The following is a 20,230-nucleotide window of genomic DNA, read 5'->3' on the forward strand; positions in this document are numbered from 1 at the left end:
GCCCCTTGGAATTTCTTGCACAGTTTCACATAGCCTTACTGTCTATACACCTATGTAATTTCAAATACCTTATAAAAACTGAAAAAAAAATATATCTTTTATATAATCAGCTTACCTACATATATTTTGATAATATTCAGGCAACTACATTTTCATTTGTTTTGATTCAGAGGTATCATTTCGCAATGTATCATCTTAGTTTGGCATTTAAATGGTTATAAAACTATTCAAATAGTTATAAAACTATTTCTAAGATAATTATTTGATTTAATTATTGTATTCTTATTGTCTTGGTTGTTCCCCTTTATTTTTAGCAGCTTTATTGAAATATAACTCATATACCATATAATTTACCCATTTAAACTATACAATTCAATGGTTTTAGTATCTTCACAGGTGCAAACATCACCACAGTCTAATTTTACAACATTTTCATTCTCCCATTAGCAGTCACTCCATATCCTTCCTGTTTAGCCCCAGGCAACCATTAATTTACTATCTGTCTCTGGGGATTTGCTCTTCTGGACATTTCATTTAAATGGAACCATACAATATATGTGGCCTTTTGTGCCTGGCTTCTCTCACTTAAAGTTTCAAGGTTCATCCATGTCCTAGCATATATCAATATTTTGTTCCTTTTAATTGCCAAATAATATTCCATTGTATTGATATACCACATTTTATTTTTCTGCTCACTGCTTAGACATTGGGTTATTTCTACCCTTTGTTATAAATAATGCTGCTGTGAACATTATTGTGCAAGTTTTGTGTGGACGTATGTTTTCATTTCTCTTGGGTATGTACCTAGGAATGGAATTTGCTAGGTCATATGATAACTCTTTTTGACGTTTTGAGGAACTGCCGAACTGTTTTCCAATGTGACTGTACCATTTTACATTCCCACCAGCAATGTATGAGGGTTCTAATTTTTCCACATCTTTGCCATCACTTGTTATTCTCTTTGTTTTTTATTATAGCCATCCTAGTGGGTGTGAATTGGTATCACATTCTTGTTTAGATTTGCATTTCCTTGATGGCTAATGATGCTGAAAATCTTTTCATGTGCTTATTGGCCATTTGTATATCGTCTTTAGAGAAATGTCTAATCAGAGCCTTTGCCCATTTTAAAATTGGGCTATTTATCTTTTTATTATTGAGTTGTAAGGGTTCTTTATATATTTCTGGATACAAATCCTTATCAGATGTATGATTTACAAATATTTTCTCCCATTCTGTGGATTGTCTCATCACTTTATTGATGGTATTGTTTAGAGCACATTTAAAAAAAAGTTTTAATGAAGTTCAGTCTATTTTTCTTCTTTTGCTGCTTGTGCTTTTGGAGCTATATCTGAGAAGACTTTGCCTAACACAAGGTCATGAAGATTTATTCCTATGTGCCCCCCTCATTTAAATAACTATAGCTCTTTGGGTCAGAATGCTTTCAGAATAAAATTAACTTTTGAATAAGAAACATTTTTCATTTTAAGCAGTTTTCATTAGAGATCATTCATTAAGGAAAGCAACAGTGAATAATTTTTTGTTACTCCCTTCATTTTCTGTGAAAAACAAGTGAAGTGGCACCAAGTGTTTGCCTAGAATTGACAATTTTATTTTGTTAATTACTATGCTTATGTGTGTTGTTGAGGTAAAAAAAAAAAATAGTATGCTAGTCACTTACTGTGGTTTTTACAATAGCTTTGATCAGTGTGACTAAAGTCAGTTCTTAGAAATATCAGAAAAATTAGTGAATGTAGAACTGTAGATGCTATGCTAGTTCATAGGAAAACCAGGCTCAAATTCAAGTTGCCCTAAACAGATAGCCCATGACTCCTTCCCTCACATCATCATGTATTATATATGTCTAAGGATAAGCACTAGCTATTAAATGCTGTGACATTTAGCAAAATTCATAATCTCTTATTCGTTATTTCAAAGTAACACATTACTTGATTTCCTGAATTAGGTAAATAAAATGGTTTGTTGACCCCATGTAATTTCTGTACAATTCACAGAATGAAGTTGTAGGAACAATTTTATTTCACTCACAGCCATAAATAACCAAATATAAGGCACATTTTCTAAAGGCTTATACATTTTAAATCCAAAATATGATGTGATCTTATATGTAGAAAATCCTAAGGAATACACACAGACACACACATACACAAATACTAGAACTAATAAGAGTTCAACAAAATCACTAGGTATAAGATCAATATAAAAATCAATTGTATTTCCATATCTTAGTAATGAGTAATTCAAATATGAAGTTAAGAAAATAATTTCATTCACAATAGCATCAAAAAGAATAAAATATTTAGGAATAAATTTAACAAAAGAAGTATAAGACTTGTACACTGAAAACTATAAAACATTGCTGAAAAAATTAAGGAAGATCTGAATAAATGAAGAGACATTCCATGTTCACAGATTGTAAGATTCAATATTGTTAAAATGGCAATTCAATATTGTGAAAACCATCTACATATTCAATACAATTCCTGTCAAAATCCCAGCTGGCTTTTTTCCCCCCAGAACTTGAGAAGCTGATCCTAAAATTCATATGGAAATGCAAAGGACTCAGACTAGCCAAAACAATCTTGAAAAAGAAAGCCTTGTACTGCCCAACTTCAAAGTTTATTATAAAGCTACGGGAATCAAGATAGTGTGGTACTTGCTTACAGAAAGACATATATATCAATGTAGTAATTGAATTGAAAATCTGAAATAGACCCTTTTATGGTCAATTGATTTTTCACAAAGGTGCCAAGGCAATTTAATGTTAAAAGGATAGTCTTGGGCTTCCCTGGTGGCGCAGTGGTTGAGAATTTGCCTGCCAATGCAGGGGACACAGGTTCGAGCCCTGGTCTGGGAAGATCCCACATACCGCAGAGCAACTAGGCCCGTGAGCCACAGCTACTGAGCCTGCGCATCTGGAGCCTGTGCTCCGCAACAGAGAGAGGCCGCGACAGTGAAGAGGCCCGCGCACCACGATGAAGAGTGGCCCCTGCTCGCCACAACTGGAGAAAGCCCTCGCACAGAAACGAAGACCCAACACACCCAAAAATAAATAAATAAATTTATTAAAAAAAAAAAAAAAGGATAGTCTTTTCAGCAAACAGTACTAGGATAATTATTATATCCTCAGACAAAAATATTAATTTGGACCCTTGTCTCATACCATATACCAGAATTAACTAAAAGTGGATAATAGGTCTAAATATAAGAATTAAGACTATAAAACTCTTAGAAGAAAACATAGAAGTAAATCTTTTTAACCTTGGATTAGGCATTGATTTCTTAGAAATGACGCTTAAAGCACAAGTAATAAAAGAAAACATTGGTAAATTAGGCTTCTTCAAAATGAAAAACTTGTATGCTTCAGAAGACATCACTGAGAAAATGAAATGACAAACCACAGACTTGGAAAAATTACTTGCAAATCATATATTCAAGCAAGGACTCGTATTCAAAATATATAAAGAGCTCTTACAACTCAATAATAAGAGGACAACCCAACTAAAAAATGGGCAAAAGATTTGAATAGACATTTCACCAACAAATGATCAATCAGCACATGAAAAGATGTTCAACATCATTAGTGACTATAGAAATGCAAATCAAAACCATAATGAGATATTACTTTACACCCACAAGAATGTAACTATAAACGGGCACGACGTTTCTTTGGGGAGGATGAAAATATTCTAAAATTAGATTGTGGTGATGGTTGCACAGCTCTGTAAATTTACTAAAAATCCATGGATTTTAAAATGAGTGAATTTATGGTATGTAAATATATCTCAATAATGTTGTTTAAAAAGTCTTAAACCCAGAAATTGACAAGTAAACAGAATCTTAATTAACTAATATACTAATATTTCTTTCATGCTGGATAATACAACTTTTTTTTTAAATTTATTTATTATTTATTTTTGGCTGTGTTGGGTCTTCATTTCTGTGCGAGGGCTTTCTCTAGTTGCGGCAAGCGAGGGCCACTCTTCATCGCGATGCGCGGGTCTCTCACTATCGCGGCCTCTCTTGTTGCGGAGCACAGGCTCCAGATGCGCAGGCTCAGTAGTTGTGGCTCACGGGCCTAGTTGCTCCGCGGCATGTGGGATCTTCTCGGACCAGGGCTCAAACCCGTGTCCCCTGCATTAGCAGGCAGATTCTCAACCACTGCGCCACCAGGGAAGCCCACAACTGATTATTAATCATGATATACATCCTGATCTAGAAGTTTATAGTCAAAAATCAAGTATATTTCTTGATGAAGGATAGTGAAGCTCAGTGGATTTCTAGTGTCATTAGAGTTCTTGATTAATAGGTTGGCAGTCTATCACCAACTTGGAACTGTTAGAATTGGAGTAAGGCTGTCTGCATTGGTACAGTGGATGTGATCGCCGCTGTCCCGCTGGTAGACCTTGTCACCAACAGCAGTTAAGTTCATCACAAGCTCTTCACTTCATTTTCAAATTCCAGGAACACAAGACATGAATTCTTGTCAAGCTTTCATCGATTACTTACTTTGGTATGTATTTTGCTTTGTATTTCAATAGAGTAAAAAAGCCATAAAGAATATCCTACAAAAATGCACCCATTTACCAGCTCTCGAGCCACTTCTTCATGATGCTCCTCCCAATATTCTGAAGTATGTGGTTGGACAGTTCAGTAAGGTAAGACATGCTCTCTTAGCCTAGAAGTGGGGGAAGAAAATTGAAATGGGGTATTAACTTGTTTCTTCTGCTGGGTCAATGTTTTCTTCTGTAAGATGGGGGCAGGGTTTTGCTACTTAACTTTCACCTATCATATTGACACGGAAGGTAATACAGGTTAATAAAATTAACATAAGCTAATAAAATTCACACATAAATAATTCACACTTTCTTCTTCCTCACATTTTCCTCACAGCCTCTGTACTGTCTTTTTTATGTTCTTGGAGAGTAAAGAGTCAACATATAAAAATCTCATAGCGCAGATAATTTATACTGAGAAGTAACTTTTGGTAATTTTCCCAGTGTCTGTTAGTTTCACTCATCTGGGAACACTGCGAAGATCTTATAAAGGAAAGGAAAAAGGTCTCTGAGTCACTGAAATATTTTTTGCAACGTGCATGCACTTTACCAGAGATGCTTTGAGACAGTCACTTGGAGTGTATTGACTTATTCTGTGAACAGTTTTAACAAACGTGGCTGTCATATTTCTTAGACCACTGCAGATTCAAGGTAGTAAGGTAGAAAGGTCAAGCTGCTGGAAGGGGCTCAGCCAGTGAGACTGACTGCTGAAAGCATAGGCTGAGAGAGAGTGAGTGCGTTCTCACAGCTGTGGATGGCCAGGAGGGGGACCCTAAGCTATCAACAACTGTGTTCAGGGATTGGGTTTAAGAAAGCAGGGTCTTTGGAATTAGTATCCCACTGTGGCCGTGAGCCCAGGCTCTGGAGCTGGGGTGCCTGGATTCCCCATTTACCAGCAGCAATGCCTTTAGCAAGTCTTGACCTCTCTAAACCTTAGTGTGATTACCCATAAATGGGCTTAATAAAAGAACCTATTTATAGGGTCATTGTAAAGGTTAATGAGATGTTATATATAAAGAGTTTAGCTTAATCCCAGGCATATACTAAGCACTCAAAAAAAAGAAAAAACCCCACAAAATCTCAAAAAGTTGTTTTTAAGAAATAAAACATGGACGTGGTTAAGGCTGATTTTTAAAAAAATAATAAAAATGAGTGGCGGGCCAAATTCATTTGAATAGTCACTTATAACGCTATATAAAGGAGGTACTACTGTTTGTATATTGCATTTCTACAAATGATGAACAAAAACTATATATTGCTGTAATGTTTAGGTTAGGCCCTACAGCTAAATAGGTCTAGTTTTAGGTACTCATCTGAAAGATCATACTGTCTGCTAACAGCCCTCAGTTCTCTGAATCCTTTCCATGATCTCCAACAGCTTGGTTGCCCCTCAAGCACCATAGTCACTGGATGGTAGAAGGTTGTAAGTTGCTGAAGGCCCCTCAGCATACAATTCTGTGTGTCAAACACCTATGCTCTGTCTTCCTCCTTCTACGTAAATAATCGAACTTTGTTTTCTTGGTGCTAAGTAAGAAAGTGACCAGCTAATTCGATCAGCTAAGAGGGAGGGTGGTGTAAGGAGATGAGTGGATCATTCACAGTCTTCAGCTCTTGAAAGTGAGTAGTTGACATGATTTCTGAAAGCTTCATTTTATCGTCTAATCTTTTCGGCTACAGGAAGTGAGATATTCTGGTTTTATTGAACTTGAACTTTACTGAACTTTATGAAAATGAACACTAGCTTGAACTGAGTTCAAAATAAGTCACCTTGTAAAGTAAATCAGTGGGATTTGTGGAAGTTAGACAGCCAAGATAAAATAAAGACAGTACTGCATATCACATGCTCTTATAAATGTGCCTTTGGGAACATTTCTTCAGGCAGAATTTTGCATTTTCTTAATCTGAGGATCCAGAGCACTAGAAAAGAGATGGGAAAGCAAGGCAGAAGGTAAAAAGGTATGAATTTAACATGGCTGCAGACAGATAGGAGGTAATAAAACCCCCCCAGGCCAAACAAAATATTTAAAACCGACACATCTATAGGCTTTTCCATTTTTAGATATACACACTAGTGCCATCTTTTACTGTCCAGTTGATACGTATTATCATTCTATTAGCAAGATCCTTTTGTAGTTTTAAGTATTAAAGTTCCTACATGTACCCAGCAGTCTGTTAAGCATTAAGGGATAGGCAAAAAATGAATAAGACCAAGTTCTTTTTCAAGGAATTTTATAATCGAGCTGGGGGACCAGATGGAACAATCAGAAAACACTTCAATGTGCTAGACTTCATGATAAACTTTAAAAAAAAAAAATTGAGAAGGAATGAGTGAATGCAGCCTGAGATATTCGAGGAGGACTTCAGCGGAAGAAGTACAGGTGAAAAAAAAGCTGGTCTTTAAAGAAAGAGGAAGAATGGAGGAAGAAAGAAAGGGTGTTTCTGTCAGAGGGAATGGTAGCAATGGCCATGGAAGGAACAAAGCAGGAACCGCATCCCCAGCCCCCAGGACCTTCCTTATCTGTTCCTTGTCTGGTGGTCATGTTGTCTTGCATGATTAACCTCTTCATCTCCACTGGCTCTTTCCTTTCAACACACTAACATCCATTGTCAAACCCAGTGACCTTATTTAGTTCTCATTAGTCGCTTCTTAAAGTCTTCTCTCGCATTTGTTGATTCTTTACTTCCCTGGTTTTTCTTCTGTCTCTAACACCTCCTCAATTTCGTTTCTCTGCCTACTCATTAGTATGTTCTTTCATTTCCTAAACATTTATTGAGCATCTATTAGGCACCAGGCACTAGAGAAATGAATGAATGAATGAATGGTTTCTACCTTCAATGCCATTTATGTGTGACAGACATATAAACTAATAATTAAAATATTATGTGGCAAGTGCACTGATAGGGGTTTAACAGAATTCCATGAGAGAAGAAAAGTACCCAACTCATCCTGGGAAAAGAGAATAGGGGTATCCCAGAGAAAGTTTCTTAAAGGAGGTGACATCTGAGCTGAGTCTTAAAACATAAGCAAGAGTGGGAATTTCCTGATGGTCCAGTTTCCACTGCAGGGGGGCACTGATTCGACCCCTGGTTGGGGAACTAAGATCCTGCATGCCACGTGGCGTGGCCAAAAAATAAAAAATAAAAAAGATAAGAGTGAGCCAAGTAATGGGGGAGGTGTGTGGAGGGTGGAAGGGTATTCTAGGAAGAGGAAACAGCACAGGCAAAGGCAAGAAATGGTTTGGACACATCCTTTGAGATTATTGAAATAAAATTTAGCATAGAGGTTGGTAGGGAAGGACACTGGAGAGGTATTTAGGACCTGAGTCACAGAAGGCCCTCTGTGCCTTGTTAAGGAGCTTGGAGAGACCTCCAGTTTGTATAAGACAAGAACAGATACTGCTTTAACTTGTATGTATATGAGTGGCTCTCCATTATCTTTGCTCCTGTTCATTGTCTTTATTCCATCTCCGCAACATAAAAAGTTAACACATTTCTGAAAAGGCTGCATTTTACTTCCAATGGTCAGCAAATTTAGGCTCATTATGTTACAGGTATATTGGACATAAATTCTCTTATACATTTCCTCAGATATATCATTGCTTTTCAGTAGTAAAAATCCAACTTGGAAAAGAAAAGCTGACATTTTTATGTGCTTCACTTTTCAAGGTGCTGCCACATGATAGCAAAGCTCGACGACTTTTTGTAACAAGTGGTGGACTTAAAAAGATTCAAGAAATAAAAGCAGAACCTGGATCTCTCCTTCAAGAATACATCAACAGTATTAACAACTGTTACCCAGAAGAAATAGTAAGGTGGGAAAAATGGACTTTGAGAAAGTCAAAGTTATAATGTAGTTTTTCTGTTCTCAAACCTAGATTTTATATCTACTGTGTCAAAATGTGGACTTTGAAATAGCACATAAGACCAGTGTATACTTCTACTTCTCTCTTGATCTCTTTTATTCCTCAAATTAAATGATGTTCTGATTGACACATACATTTCCACATCAAACTGGAATGCCATTTGAGATATTTCTGTACTAATTTAATACATGCTTTACTAAAGAGTACTCAAATACAGAGTTCAAAGTAAATTAACAATCTTTAATATGAACCTGATTTAGAAAGAGTCTGATTTTCATAGTTCCCTGCATATTATTTCTCTGCCTTAAGCTCCATTCATATCAGTGAGAGTATTACAAATAAAAAAGAGATGTTGAATGGCAAAGAGAAAGTTACTATCTATATTTGAAAAAATTAAATAAATAACGTTTTTTATGAAATGCAGATGCTTCATAGTAATGTAGCAGGAAGCTTTTTTCAAGATTAATTTTTTTAATGAGGTTGGTTTGCAGAGCATTAAACCTAAGCCTCAGTCCCTGTAAGCCTAAAAGAGAACTATACCACTAAACCCCAAATAAATAAAAGCAAAGTTACCAAGTACAGATAGAATTATTAAGCAACTGAATCTTGAAAACTGTCCACAAAACATGCAGAATTAAAGGCTATATTTATCTATATTTTTCTAATACTACACTCATTTCTTATTTTCTCTTAATATTAGAGATTACAAATTCCAATTTTTAAAATTTGTTATAATTTATATGTTATATAAACTATTCTTCCTATTTATTTATTTTTCTTCAATTTATTTATTTATTTTTTAAACTTTTTATTTTTTATTGGCATATAGTTGATTACCAGTGTTGTGATAGTTTCAGGTGTACAGCAAAGTGATTCAGTTATACATATACATGTATCTATTCTTCAAATTCTTTTCCCATTTAGGTTGTTACATAATATTAAGCAGAGTTCCATGTGCTATACAGTAGGTCCTTGTTGGTTATCCATTTTAAATACAGCAGTGTTTACATGTCAGTCACAAACACTCCCTAACTATCCCTTCCACTCACCCTTCCCGCCTGGTAACCATAAGTTCATTCTCTAAGTCTGTGAGTCTGTTTCTGTTTTGTAAATAAGTTCATTTGTATCATTTCTTTTTAGATTCCGCATATAAGTGATATCATACGATATTTCTCTTTCTCTGTCTGACTTAACTTCACTCAGTATGACAATCTCTAGGTCGGTCCATGTTGCTGCAAATGGCATTATTTCATTCTTTTTAATGGCTGAGTAATATTCCACTGTATACATGTACCACATCTTCTTTATCCATTCCTCTGTTGATGGACATTTAGATTGCTTCCATGTCTTGGCTATTGTAAACAGTGCTGCAGTGAACACTGGGGTGCATATATCCTTTTGGACCACATTTTTCTCTGGATATATGGTCAGGAGTGAGATTGCAGGATCATATGGTAGCTCTATTTTTAGTTTTTTAAGGAACTTCCAGACTGTTCTCCATAGTGGCTGTACCAATTTACATTCCCACCAACAGTGTAGGAGGGTTCCCTTTTCTCCACACCCTCTACAGCATTTATTGTTTGTGGATTTTTTGATGATAGCCATTTTGACTGGTGTGAGGTGATATCTCATTGTAGTTTTGATTTGCATTTCTCTAATAATTAGTGATGTTGAACATCTTTTCATGTGCTTCTTGGCCATCTGTATGTCATCTCTGGAGAAATGTCTATTTAGGTCTTCCGCCCATTTTTTGACTGAGGTTGTTTGTTTTGATGATATTAAGCCGCATGAGCTGTTTATAAGTTTTGGAGACTAATCCTTTGTCAGTCACATCATTTGCAAATATTTTCTCCCACTCTGTGGGTTGTCTTTTCATTTTGTTTATGGTTTCCTTTGATGTGCAAAAGCTTTTGAGTTTCATTAGGTCCCATTTGTTTATTTTTGTTTTATTTCCATTACTCTGGGAGTATTCTTCCTATTTAATATCAGTGGTTTTTAATACATATGGTAACATTGATTTTAAAAGCACAAAAATAATTTTAAGATTGAAATTTGTTTTATATTCACATATACTCTGCCAGTAAATTCTTTCCAGAGGTGTACAAGTTCATTCACTTTGGGGAGGTTTATGAGAACTTCTTGACCAAAAGAGTTCCAATAAATTACCTTTGAAAATATTAATATATATAAAATACATCAAAGGAGTAGTATATCATAACATGTATGTATACTATGTATAATATATAAATAAAATAACATACCAAAAAGGTTGTATAACATATAAATATGTGTGAACCCACTAAATGAAGGAAATATGAAAATCTTTTATGAAGAAAATTAAGTTAATTTTTGTGCATGGAATGTATGTCCCTTCAGGAAGAATGCTATTTTATATAAGTTTAAAATAACTTTCTATGCAATTTTCCAACATAAACAGAATTATAGAAAAATGGAAAAAGCAAACTAACTGGTCCCCCAAATGGATTGACCTATTAGAATTAACCAATGGTAAGGTGCTTTCTTGAATAGAAGTTTTCTTTCCACTAATTTCTAGGATTGTTTTACAGGACACCAGGTGAAATAAAAAACTCTGTCATGTTAGAATTTGACCTGGTTCTTTGTCAAAATACCATTGTAAAATTTCCACTACTCATATTCTGGGATCTGGGATTTCATTTTAAAAACTGGCTAATTATCATGACGAATTTTGGTTAGCTGGCTAACTTTTTCAAGTTTCTGACATATATTTTTTAAAGCGTTGGGCTCTATAGAACTTAGAGGAGTTTTATAGAAATCTCTGAAAATTTGCCTTTCTATGAAAGCAGACAAATATAATCTCAAAATTGTTTAATTTTTGCTATCATAATTCTCAAAAATGACTTGGTGACTATTTTAGAATTATTCTTTATAAGACAGATTATCAGTGGATACATTCTCTCAGCTGTTTTTAGCCTAAACATTTATTTCACATTGCCTTCTAATTTTAGTAATCTTTAAAAATGTTTAATAAAGGTGGTTGGTATGATGAGAGGGAAGGCGCCCAGGACAAGATGTTAGAAGACCTAAGTTCTAATCCTGGGCCACTCCACAGCTGTTGTCTTCTGGATCTCTGCCTAAACTGGGGTGTGAGACATGCATATAATCTTCCATTCAGCACATTTCTGGTGTGATAACAGCTATTACAGTAACCCAAATTCTACATGGGTCTAGGATGAGTTAACTCCCCTATATTCTTTTTTTTTTTTTTTTGGCAGCAGTTTTTTTTTTTTTTTTAATTAATTAATTTATTTATTTTTGGCTGTTTTGGGTCTTCGTTTCTTTGCGAGGGCTTTCTCTAGTTGCAGCGAGCGGGGGCCACTCTTCATCGTGGTGCGTGGGCCTCTCACTATCGCAGCCTCTCTTGTTGCGGAGCACAGGCTCCAGACGCGCAGGCTCAGTAATTGTGGCTCACGGGCCCAGTTGCTCCGTGGCATGTGGGATCTTCCCAGACCAGGGCTCGAACCCGTGTTCACTGCATTGGCAGGCAGATTCTCAACCACTGCGCCACCAGGGAAGCCCAGCTCCCCTATATTCTTAAAGGCCAGGAAGAAGTAGGGTGATAGCCAGAGGAAAGGCATTTCCAGTTCTTTTTTGAAGGTTCGTTTTCGTTCTTTCATGAGGAGTATGGCTAAAAGCTCGGACTTAGGTATCAAACAGATCTAAGTTCCTATCTCAGTCCAAACGACTTGCTAACTGTGACTTTGAAGATATTACTTAACCCTCTTAGCCAGTTTCCTCATCTCTAAAATGTGAATAATTACCTACTTCACAGAGTTGCTATTAGGATTAAGTGAGAGGCTATTAGGATTAGCCACAGGGTTTACAGATAGGAAGAATTCAATTCAGTAAATATCTGTGTTATGGTCCTCTGTGGGCACCCCTCTTCTTGTTCTTTTTTTCTTTTTCTTTTTTTTTAAGTTGAAATACAGTTGATTTACAATGTTGTGTTAGTTTCTGGTGTACAGCAAAGTGATTCATATATATATATTCAGATATATTCATATATTCTTTTTCATATTCTTTTCCATTATGGTTTATTACAGGATATTGAATATAGTTCCCTGTGCTATACAGTAGGACCTTGTTGTTTATCTATTTGATATATAGTAGTTTGTATCTGCTAATCTCGAACTCTGAATTTATCCCTTCCCCATCCCCTGCCCTCTCTGGTAACCATAAGTTTGCTTTCTATGTCTGTGAGTCTGTTTCTGTTTTGTAAATAAGTTCATTTGTATCACATTTTAGATTCCACATGTAAGTGATATCATATGGTATTTGTCTTTCTCTTTCTGGCTTACTTCACTTACTATGATAATCTCTAGGTCCATCCATGTTGCTGCAAATGCCATCATTTCATTCTTTTATATGGTTGAGTAGTATTCCATTGTGTGTGTGTGTGTGTGTGTGTGTGTGTGTGTGTGTGTGTGTGTGTATGTGTATGTATGTATACTAAATCTTTATCCATTCATCTGTCGATGGACATTTAGGTTGTTTCCATGTCTTGGCTACTGTAAATAGTGCTTCTGTGACTATTGGGGTGTATGTATCTTTTCAAATTATAGTTTTGTCTGGATATATGCCCAGGAGTGTTATTGCTGGATCGTATAGCAACTCTATTTTTAGTTTTTAAGGAACCTCCATGGTGTTTTCCACAGTGGCTGCACCAACTTACATTCCCATCAACAGTGTAGGAGGATTATTTCTCCACACTCTCTCCAGCATTTGTTATGTGTAGACTTTTTAATGATGGCCATTCTGACCAGTGTGAGGTGATATCTCATTGTAGTTTTTATTTGCACTTCTCTAATAATTAGCAATGTTGAACATCTTTTCATGTGCCTGTTGGACATCTGTGTGTCATCATTGGAGAAATGTCTATTGAGGTGTTCTACCCATTTTTTGATTGGGTTTTTTGTTTTTCTGTTATTGAGTTATATGAGCTGTTTGTATATTTTGGAAATTAAGCCCCTGTTGGTCGCATCATTTTCAAATATTTTCTCCCAGTCCATAGACTTTTCATTTTGTTTACGGTTTCCTTTGCTTACAGAACCTTATAAGTTTGATTAGGTCCCATTTGTTTATTGTTGCTTTTATTTCTATTGCCTTGGGAGACTGACCTTAGAAAACATTGCTACAATTTATGTCAGAAAATGTTTTGTCTATGTTCTCTTCTAGGAGTTTTATGGTGCCATGTCTTATATTTAAGTCTTTGAGCCATTTCCAGTTTATTTTTATGTATGGTGTGAGGGAGTGTTCTAACTTCATTGATTTACATGTGGCTGTCCAGCTTTCCCAACACCAAAGAAACAGATATTCAGGTACAGGAGGGTCCCAAACAGACCTACACCAAGGCATATTATTCTTGTTCTTTTTTCTATCCATGTTAAGTCACATTATTAGCTAGATCAAATTTAACATTATAATAATACTGGAGAAACTTATGTAGCAGCACTTGGCCACTTATCATTTTTTCACTATTTGTTTTGATGATAAATGCATAGCAAGCAAATACTTGTTTCATTTTTGCAAGTATAAAAGACATAAATAAAGATTGTTCTGATTAGATTTAAATTGCTTTTAATTGCTAAGGTAGGGATTCCAAACTTTTTCCTGATGAGAAGCTACTTTTGAATTCCTTAGCGACCAGAGGGCAGATAGCAGAAGCAAGAAGAACTACAATCCTGCAGCCTGTGGAACAAAAACCACATTCACAGAAAGATAGACAAGATGAAAAGGCAGAGGGCTATGTACCAGAAGAAGGAACAAGATAAAACCCCAGAAAAACAACTAAATGAAGTGGAGATAGGCAACCTTCCAGAAAAAGAATTCAGAATAATGATAGTGAAGATGATCCAGGACCTCGGAAAAAGAATGGAGGCAAAGATCGAGAAGATGCAAGAAATGTTTAACAAGGACCTAGAAGAATTAAAGAACAAACAAACAGAGGTGAACAATACAATAACTGAAATGAAAACTACACTAGAAGGAATCAATAGCAGAATAACTGAGGCAGAAGAACGGATAAGTGACCTGGAAGACAGAATGGTGGAATTCACTGCTGTTTGTTCCACAGAATAAAGAAAAAAGAATGAAAAGAAATGAAGACAGCCTAAGAGACCTCTGGGACAACATTAAACGCAACAACATTCGCATTATAGGGGTCGCAGAAGGAGAAGAGAGAGAGAAAGGACCCAAGAAAATATTTGAAGAGACTATAGTCGAAAACTTCCCTAACATGGGAAAGAAAATAGCCACCCAAGTCCAGGAAGCGCAGAGAGTCCCATACAGGATAAACCCAAGGAGAAACATGCCGAGACACATAGTAATCAAATTGGCAAAAGTTAAAGACAAAGAAAAATTATTGAAAGCAGCAAGGGAAAAACGACCAATAACATACAAGGGAACTCCCATCAGGTTAACAGCTGATTTCTAGCAGAAACTCTACAAGCCAGAAGGGAGTGGCATGATATACTTAAAGTGATGAAAGGGAAGAACCTACAACCAAGATTACTCTACCCGACAAGGACCTCATTCAGATTCGATGGAGAAATCAAAAGCTTTACAGACAAGCAAAAGCTAAGAGAATTCAGCACCACCAAACCAGCTCTACAACAAATGCTAAAGGAACTTCTCTAAGTGGGAAACACAAGGGAAGAAAAGGACCTACAAAAACAAACCCAAAACAATTAAGAAAATGGTCATAGGAACGTGTACATATCGATAATTACCTTAAACATGAATGGATTAAATGCTCCAACCAAAAGACACAGGCTCGCTGAATGGATACAAAAACAAGACCCATATATATGCTGCCTACAAGAGACCCACTTCAGACCTAGGGACACATTCAGACTGAAAGTGAGGGGATGGAAAAAGATATTCCATGCAAACGGAAATCAAAAGAAAGCTGGAGTAGCAATACTCATATCAGATAAAATATACTTTAAAATAAAGACTGTTACAAGAGACAAGGAAGGACACTACATAGTGATCAAGGGATCAATCCAAGAAGAAGATATAACAATTATAAATATATATGCAGCCAACACAGGAGCACCTCAATACATAAGGCAACTGCTAACAGCTCTAAAAGAGGAAGTCGACAGTAACACAATAATAGTGGGGGACTTTAACACCTCACGTACACCAATGGACAGATCATCCAAAATGAAAATAAATAAGGAAATAGAAGCTTTAAATGACACAATAGACCAGATAGATTTAATTGATATTTATAGGACATTCCATCCAAAAACAGCAGATTACACTTTCTTCTCAAGTGCGCACGGAACATTCTCCACAATAGATCACATCTTGGGTCACAAATCAAGCCTCAGTAAATTTAAGAAAATTGAAATCATATCAAGCATCTTTTCTGACCATGATACTATGAGATTAGAAATGAATAACAGGGAAAAAAACGTAAAAAACAAACACATGGAAGCTAAACAATACGTTACTAAATAACCAAGAGATCACTGAAGAAATCAAAGAGGAAATAAAAAAATACCTAGAGACAAATGACAATGAAAACACGACGATCCAAAACCTATGGGATGCAGCAAAAGCAGTTCTAAGAGGGAAGTTTATAGCTATACAAGCCTACCTCAAGAAACAAGAAAAATCTCAAGTACACAATCTCGCCTTACACCTAAAGGAACTAGAGAAAGAAGAACAAACAAAACGCAAAGTTAGCAGAAGGAAAGAAATCATAAAGATCAGAGCAGAAATAAATGAAATAGAAACAAAGAAAACAATAGCAAAGATCAATAAAACTAAAAGCTGGTTCTTTGAGAAGATAAACAAAATTGATAAGCCATTAGCCAGACTCATCAAGAAAAAGAGGGAGAGGACTCAAATCAATAAAATTGGAAGTGAAAAAGGAGAAGTTACAACAGACACCGCGGAAATACAAAGCATCCTAAGAGGCTACTACAAGCAACTCTATGCCAATAAAATGGACAACCTGGAAGATGTGGACAAATTCTTAGAAAGGTATAGCCTTCGAAGACTGAACCAGGAGGAAATAGAAAATATGAACAGACCAATCACAAGTAATGGAGTTGAAACTGTGATTAAAAATCTTCCAACAAACAAAAGTCCAGGACCAGATGGCTTCACACGTGAATTCTATCAAGCATTCAGAGAAGAGCTAACACCCATCCTTCTCAAACTCTTCCAAAAAATTGCAGAGAAAGGAACACTCCCAAACTCATTCTATGAGACCACCATCACCCTGATACCAAAACCAGTCAAAGATACTACAAAAGAAGAAAATTACAGACCAATATCACTGATGAATATAGATGCAAAAATCCTCAACAAAATACTAGCAAACAGAATCCAACAGCACATTAAAAGGATCATACACCATGATCAAGTGGGATTTATCCCAGGGATGCAAGCATTCTTCAATGTATGCAAATCAATCAATGTGATACACCATATTGACAAATTGAAGAATAAAAACCATATGATCATCTCAATAGATGCAGAAGAAGCTTTTGACAAAATTTGACACCCATTTATGATAAAAACTCTCCAGAAACTGGGCATAGAGGGAACCTACCTCAACATAATAAAGGCCATATATGACAAACCCACAGCAAACATCATTCTCAATGGTGAAAAACTGAAAGCATTTCCTCTAAGATCAGGAACGAGACAAGGATGTCCACTCTCACCACTGTTATTCAACATAGTTTTGGAAGTCCTAGCCACGGCAATCAGAAGAAAAAGAAATAAAAGGAATACAAATTGGAAAAGAAGAAGTAAAACTGTCATTGTTTGCAGATGACATGATACTATACATAGAGAATCCTAAAGATGCCACCAGAAAACTACTAGAGCTAATCAATGAATTTGGTGAAGGTGCAGGATACAAAATTAATGCACAGAAATCTCTTGCATTCCTATACACTAATGATGAAAAATCAGAAAGAGAAATTAAGGAAACACTCCCATTTACCATTGCAACAAAAAGAATAAAATACCTCAGAATAGACCTACCTAGGGAGACAAAAGACCTGTATGCAGAAAACTATAAGACACTGATGAAAGAAATTAAAGATGAGACCAACAGATGGAGAGATATACCATGTTCTTGGATTGGAAGAATCAACATTGTGAAAATGACTATCCTACCCACAGCAATCTACAGATTCAATGCAATCCCTATCAAATTACCAACGGCATTTTTTATGGAACTAGAACAAAAAAACCTTAAAATTTGTATGGAGACAGAAAAGACCCCAAATAGCCAAAGCAGTCTTGAGGGAAAAAAACGGAGCTGGAGGAATCAGACTCCCTGACTTCAGACTATACTATAAAGCTACAGTAATGAAGACAATATGGTACTGGCACAAAAACAGAAACATAGATCAATGGAACAAGATAGAAAGCCCAGAGATAAACCCACGCACCTATGGTCAACTTATGTATGACAAAGGAGACAAGGATATACAATGGAGAAAAGACAGTCTCTTCCATAAGTGGTGCTGGGAAAACTGGACAGCTACATGTAGAAGAATGAAATTAGAACACTGCCTAACACCAAACACAAAAATAAAGTCAAAATGGATTAGAGACCTAAATGTAAGACCAGACACTATAAAACTCTTAGAGGAAAACATAGGAAGAACACTCTTTGACATAAATCACAGCAAGATCTTTTTTGATCCAGCTCCTAGAGTAAGTAATGGAAATAAAAACAAAAATAAACAAATGGGACCTAATGAAACTTCAAAGCTTTTGCACAGCAAAGGAAACCATAAACAAGACGAAAAGACAACCCTCAGAATGGGAGAAAATATTTGCAAACGAATCAATGGACAGAGGATTAATCTCCAAAATATATAAACAGCTCATGCAGCTCAATATTAAAAAACCAAACAACCCAGTCCAAAAATGGGCAGAAGACCTAAATAGACATTTCTCCAAAGAAGACATACAGATGGCCAAGAAGCACATGAAAAGCTGCTCAACATCACTAATTATTAGAGAAATGCAAATCAAAACTACAATGAGGTATCACCTCATGCCAGTTAGAATGGGCATCATCAGAAAATCTACCAACAGCAAATGCTGGAGAGGGTGTGGAGAAAAGGGAACCCTTCTGCACTGTTGGTGGGAATGTAAATTGATACAGCCACTGTGGAGAACAGTCTGGAAGTTCCTTAAAAAACTAAAAATAGAATTACCATATGATCCAGCAATCCCACTACTGGCCATATACCCAGAGAAAACCATAATTCAAAAAGACACATGCACCCCAATGTTCATTGCAGCACTATTTACAATAGGCAGGTCATGGAAGCAACCTAAATGCCCATCGACAGATGAATGGATAAAGAAGATATGGTACATATATACAATGGAATATTACTTAGCCATAAAAAGGAACGAAATTGTGTCATTTGTTGAGATGTGGATGGATCTAGAGACTGTCATACAGAGTGAAGTTAAGTCAGAAAGAGAAAAACAGCTATCATATATTAATGCATATATGTGGAACCTAGAATAATGGTACAGGTGAACCAGTTTGCAGGGCAGAAATTGAGACACAGATGGAGAACAAACATATGGACACCAAGCGGGGAAAGCAACGGGGTGGGTGGGGGGGTGGTGGTGGTGGTGGTGGTGTGATGAATTGGGTGATTGGGATTGACATGTATACACTGATGTGTATTAAATTGATGACTAATAAGAACCTGCTGTATAAAAAAATAAAATTTAAAAATTAAAAATAAAATTAAATCAAATAGAAAAAAAATCCCAGCAATTCCTAAGAATTTAGAAACAGAAGCCAATTTTACTAATTTCTTATTGTTTGTAAAAGTAATTATCTTAAGTGACTTAAGAACACAATATTTTAAATATAAATCCATGTTTGGAGTACATTCTGAAGACAAATAAATGTACAAAGAATCAAAAAAAAAAGTCTACAGATAATAAATGCTAGAGAGGGTGTAGAGAAAAGGGAACCCTCATGTATTGTTGGTGGGGATGTAAATTGGTGGAGCCACTATGGAAAACAGTATGAAGTTTCCTTAAATAAAAATAGGCCAAAAAGAAAAAAAAAGAATTCCTTAGCATCAGACAGGTTCTAGCTGGAATGGGATTTCTGACAGTTAATGGGTAACTTGATGTACTTATTTATGGGTCCATACACTGAGATACATACGTGATCTGTATGCATTTATGAGAAGTTAGGTAGTGATAAATGTACACCCTGCTGAGGGGGTGAGAAGTGTAAGTCCTGAGCACATTTCCTTCCCTGTGGGGAATCCTGGAGATTGTGGCATCGCTGAGGTCCCTGGGGAGACAGGTATACAGTGGCAATTAGCTTGGCAATTAGCCAGGTAAAACCTCAAGAATTATAGGTAAGTCCTAATTTATTTATTGGGGACATTTATTTTAAAGCAATACTGTCCAACAGAAATACAATATGAGCCACATATGTCATTTAAAATATTCTAGTAGCCACATTTTAAAAAGTAAAATGAAACAGGGTAAATAAATATTAATGATATATTTTTGCTAGCCCAATATATCTAAGCTTTATAATTTCAATTTGTAATCAGTATAAAAATTATCAATCAGCTATTTTACATTTTTTATACTAAGTTTTTGAAATCTGGTGGGTATTTTATCACTTCTAGTGCATCTCAATTCAGATATTAAATTTCATTGGAAATACATGATCTGTATTTAGATTATATAAGTTTACAGTTAAAAAAGTAGATTCACAAGTTG

At 35.8% G+C, this 20,230-nt stretch overlaps 1 protein-coding gene across 2 annotated transcripts in view; it reads left to right on the forward strand.

The window, feature by feature from the left end:
- SPAG6 (sperm associated antigen 6) overlaps positions 1–20,230 on the forward strand; it is an 82,848-nt gene that overhangs the window by 51,338 nt on the left and 11,280 nt on the right. Inside the window, exons 9-10 of one of the 2 annotated variants that reach the window (XM_082449860.1) lie at positions 4,560–4,676; positions 8,241–8,386. In XM_082449860.1, the coding sequence (XP_082305986.1) occupies positions 4,560–4,676; positions 8,241–8,386 (263 nt within the window). The remainder of the gene's footprint in view (positions 1–4,559; positions 4,677–8,240; positions 8,387–20,230) is intronic. The other variant, XM_082449861.1, reaches the window with a different exon arrangement.

This window comes from Balaenoptera physalus (genome assembly GCF_965194825.1).
Source record: "Balaenoptera physalus genome assembly, chromosome: 2".
Taxonomy (NCBI): domain Eukaryota; kingdom Metazoa; phylum Chordata; class Mammalia; order Artiodactyla; family Balaenopteridae; genus Balaenoptera; species Balaenoptera physalus.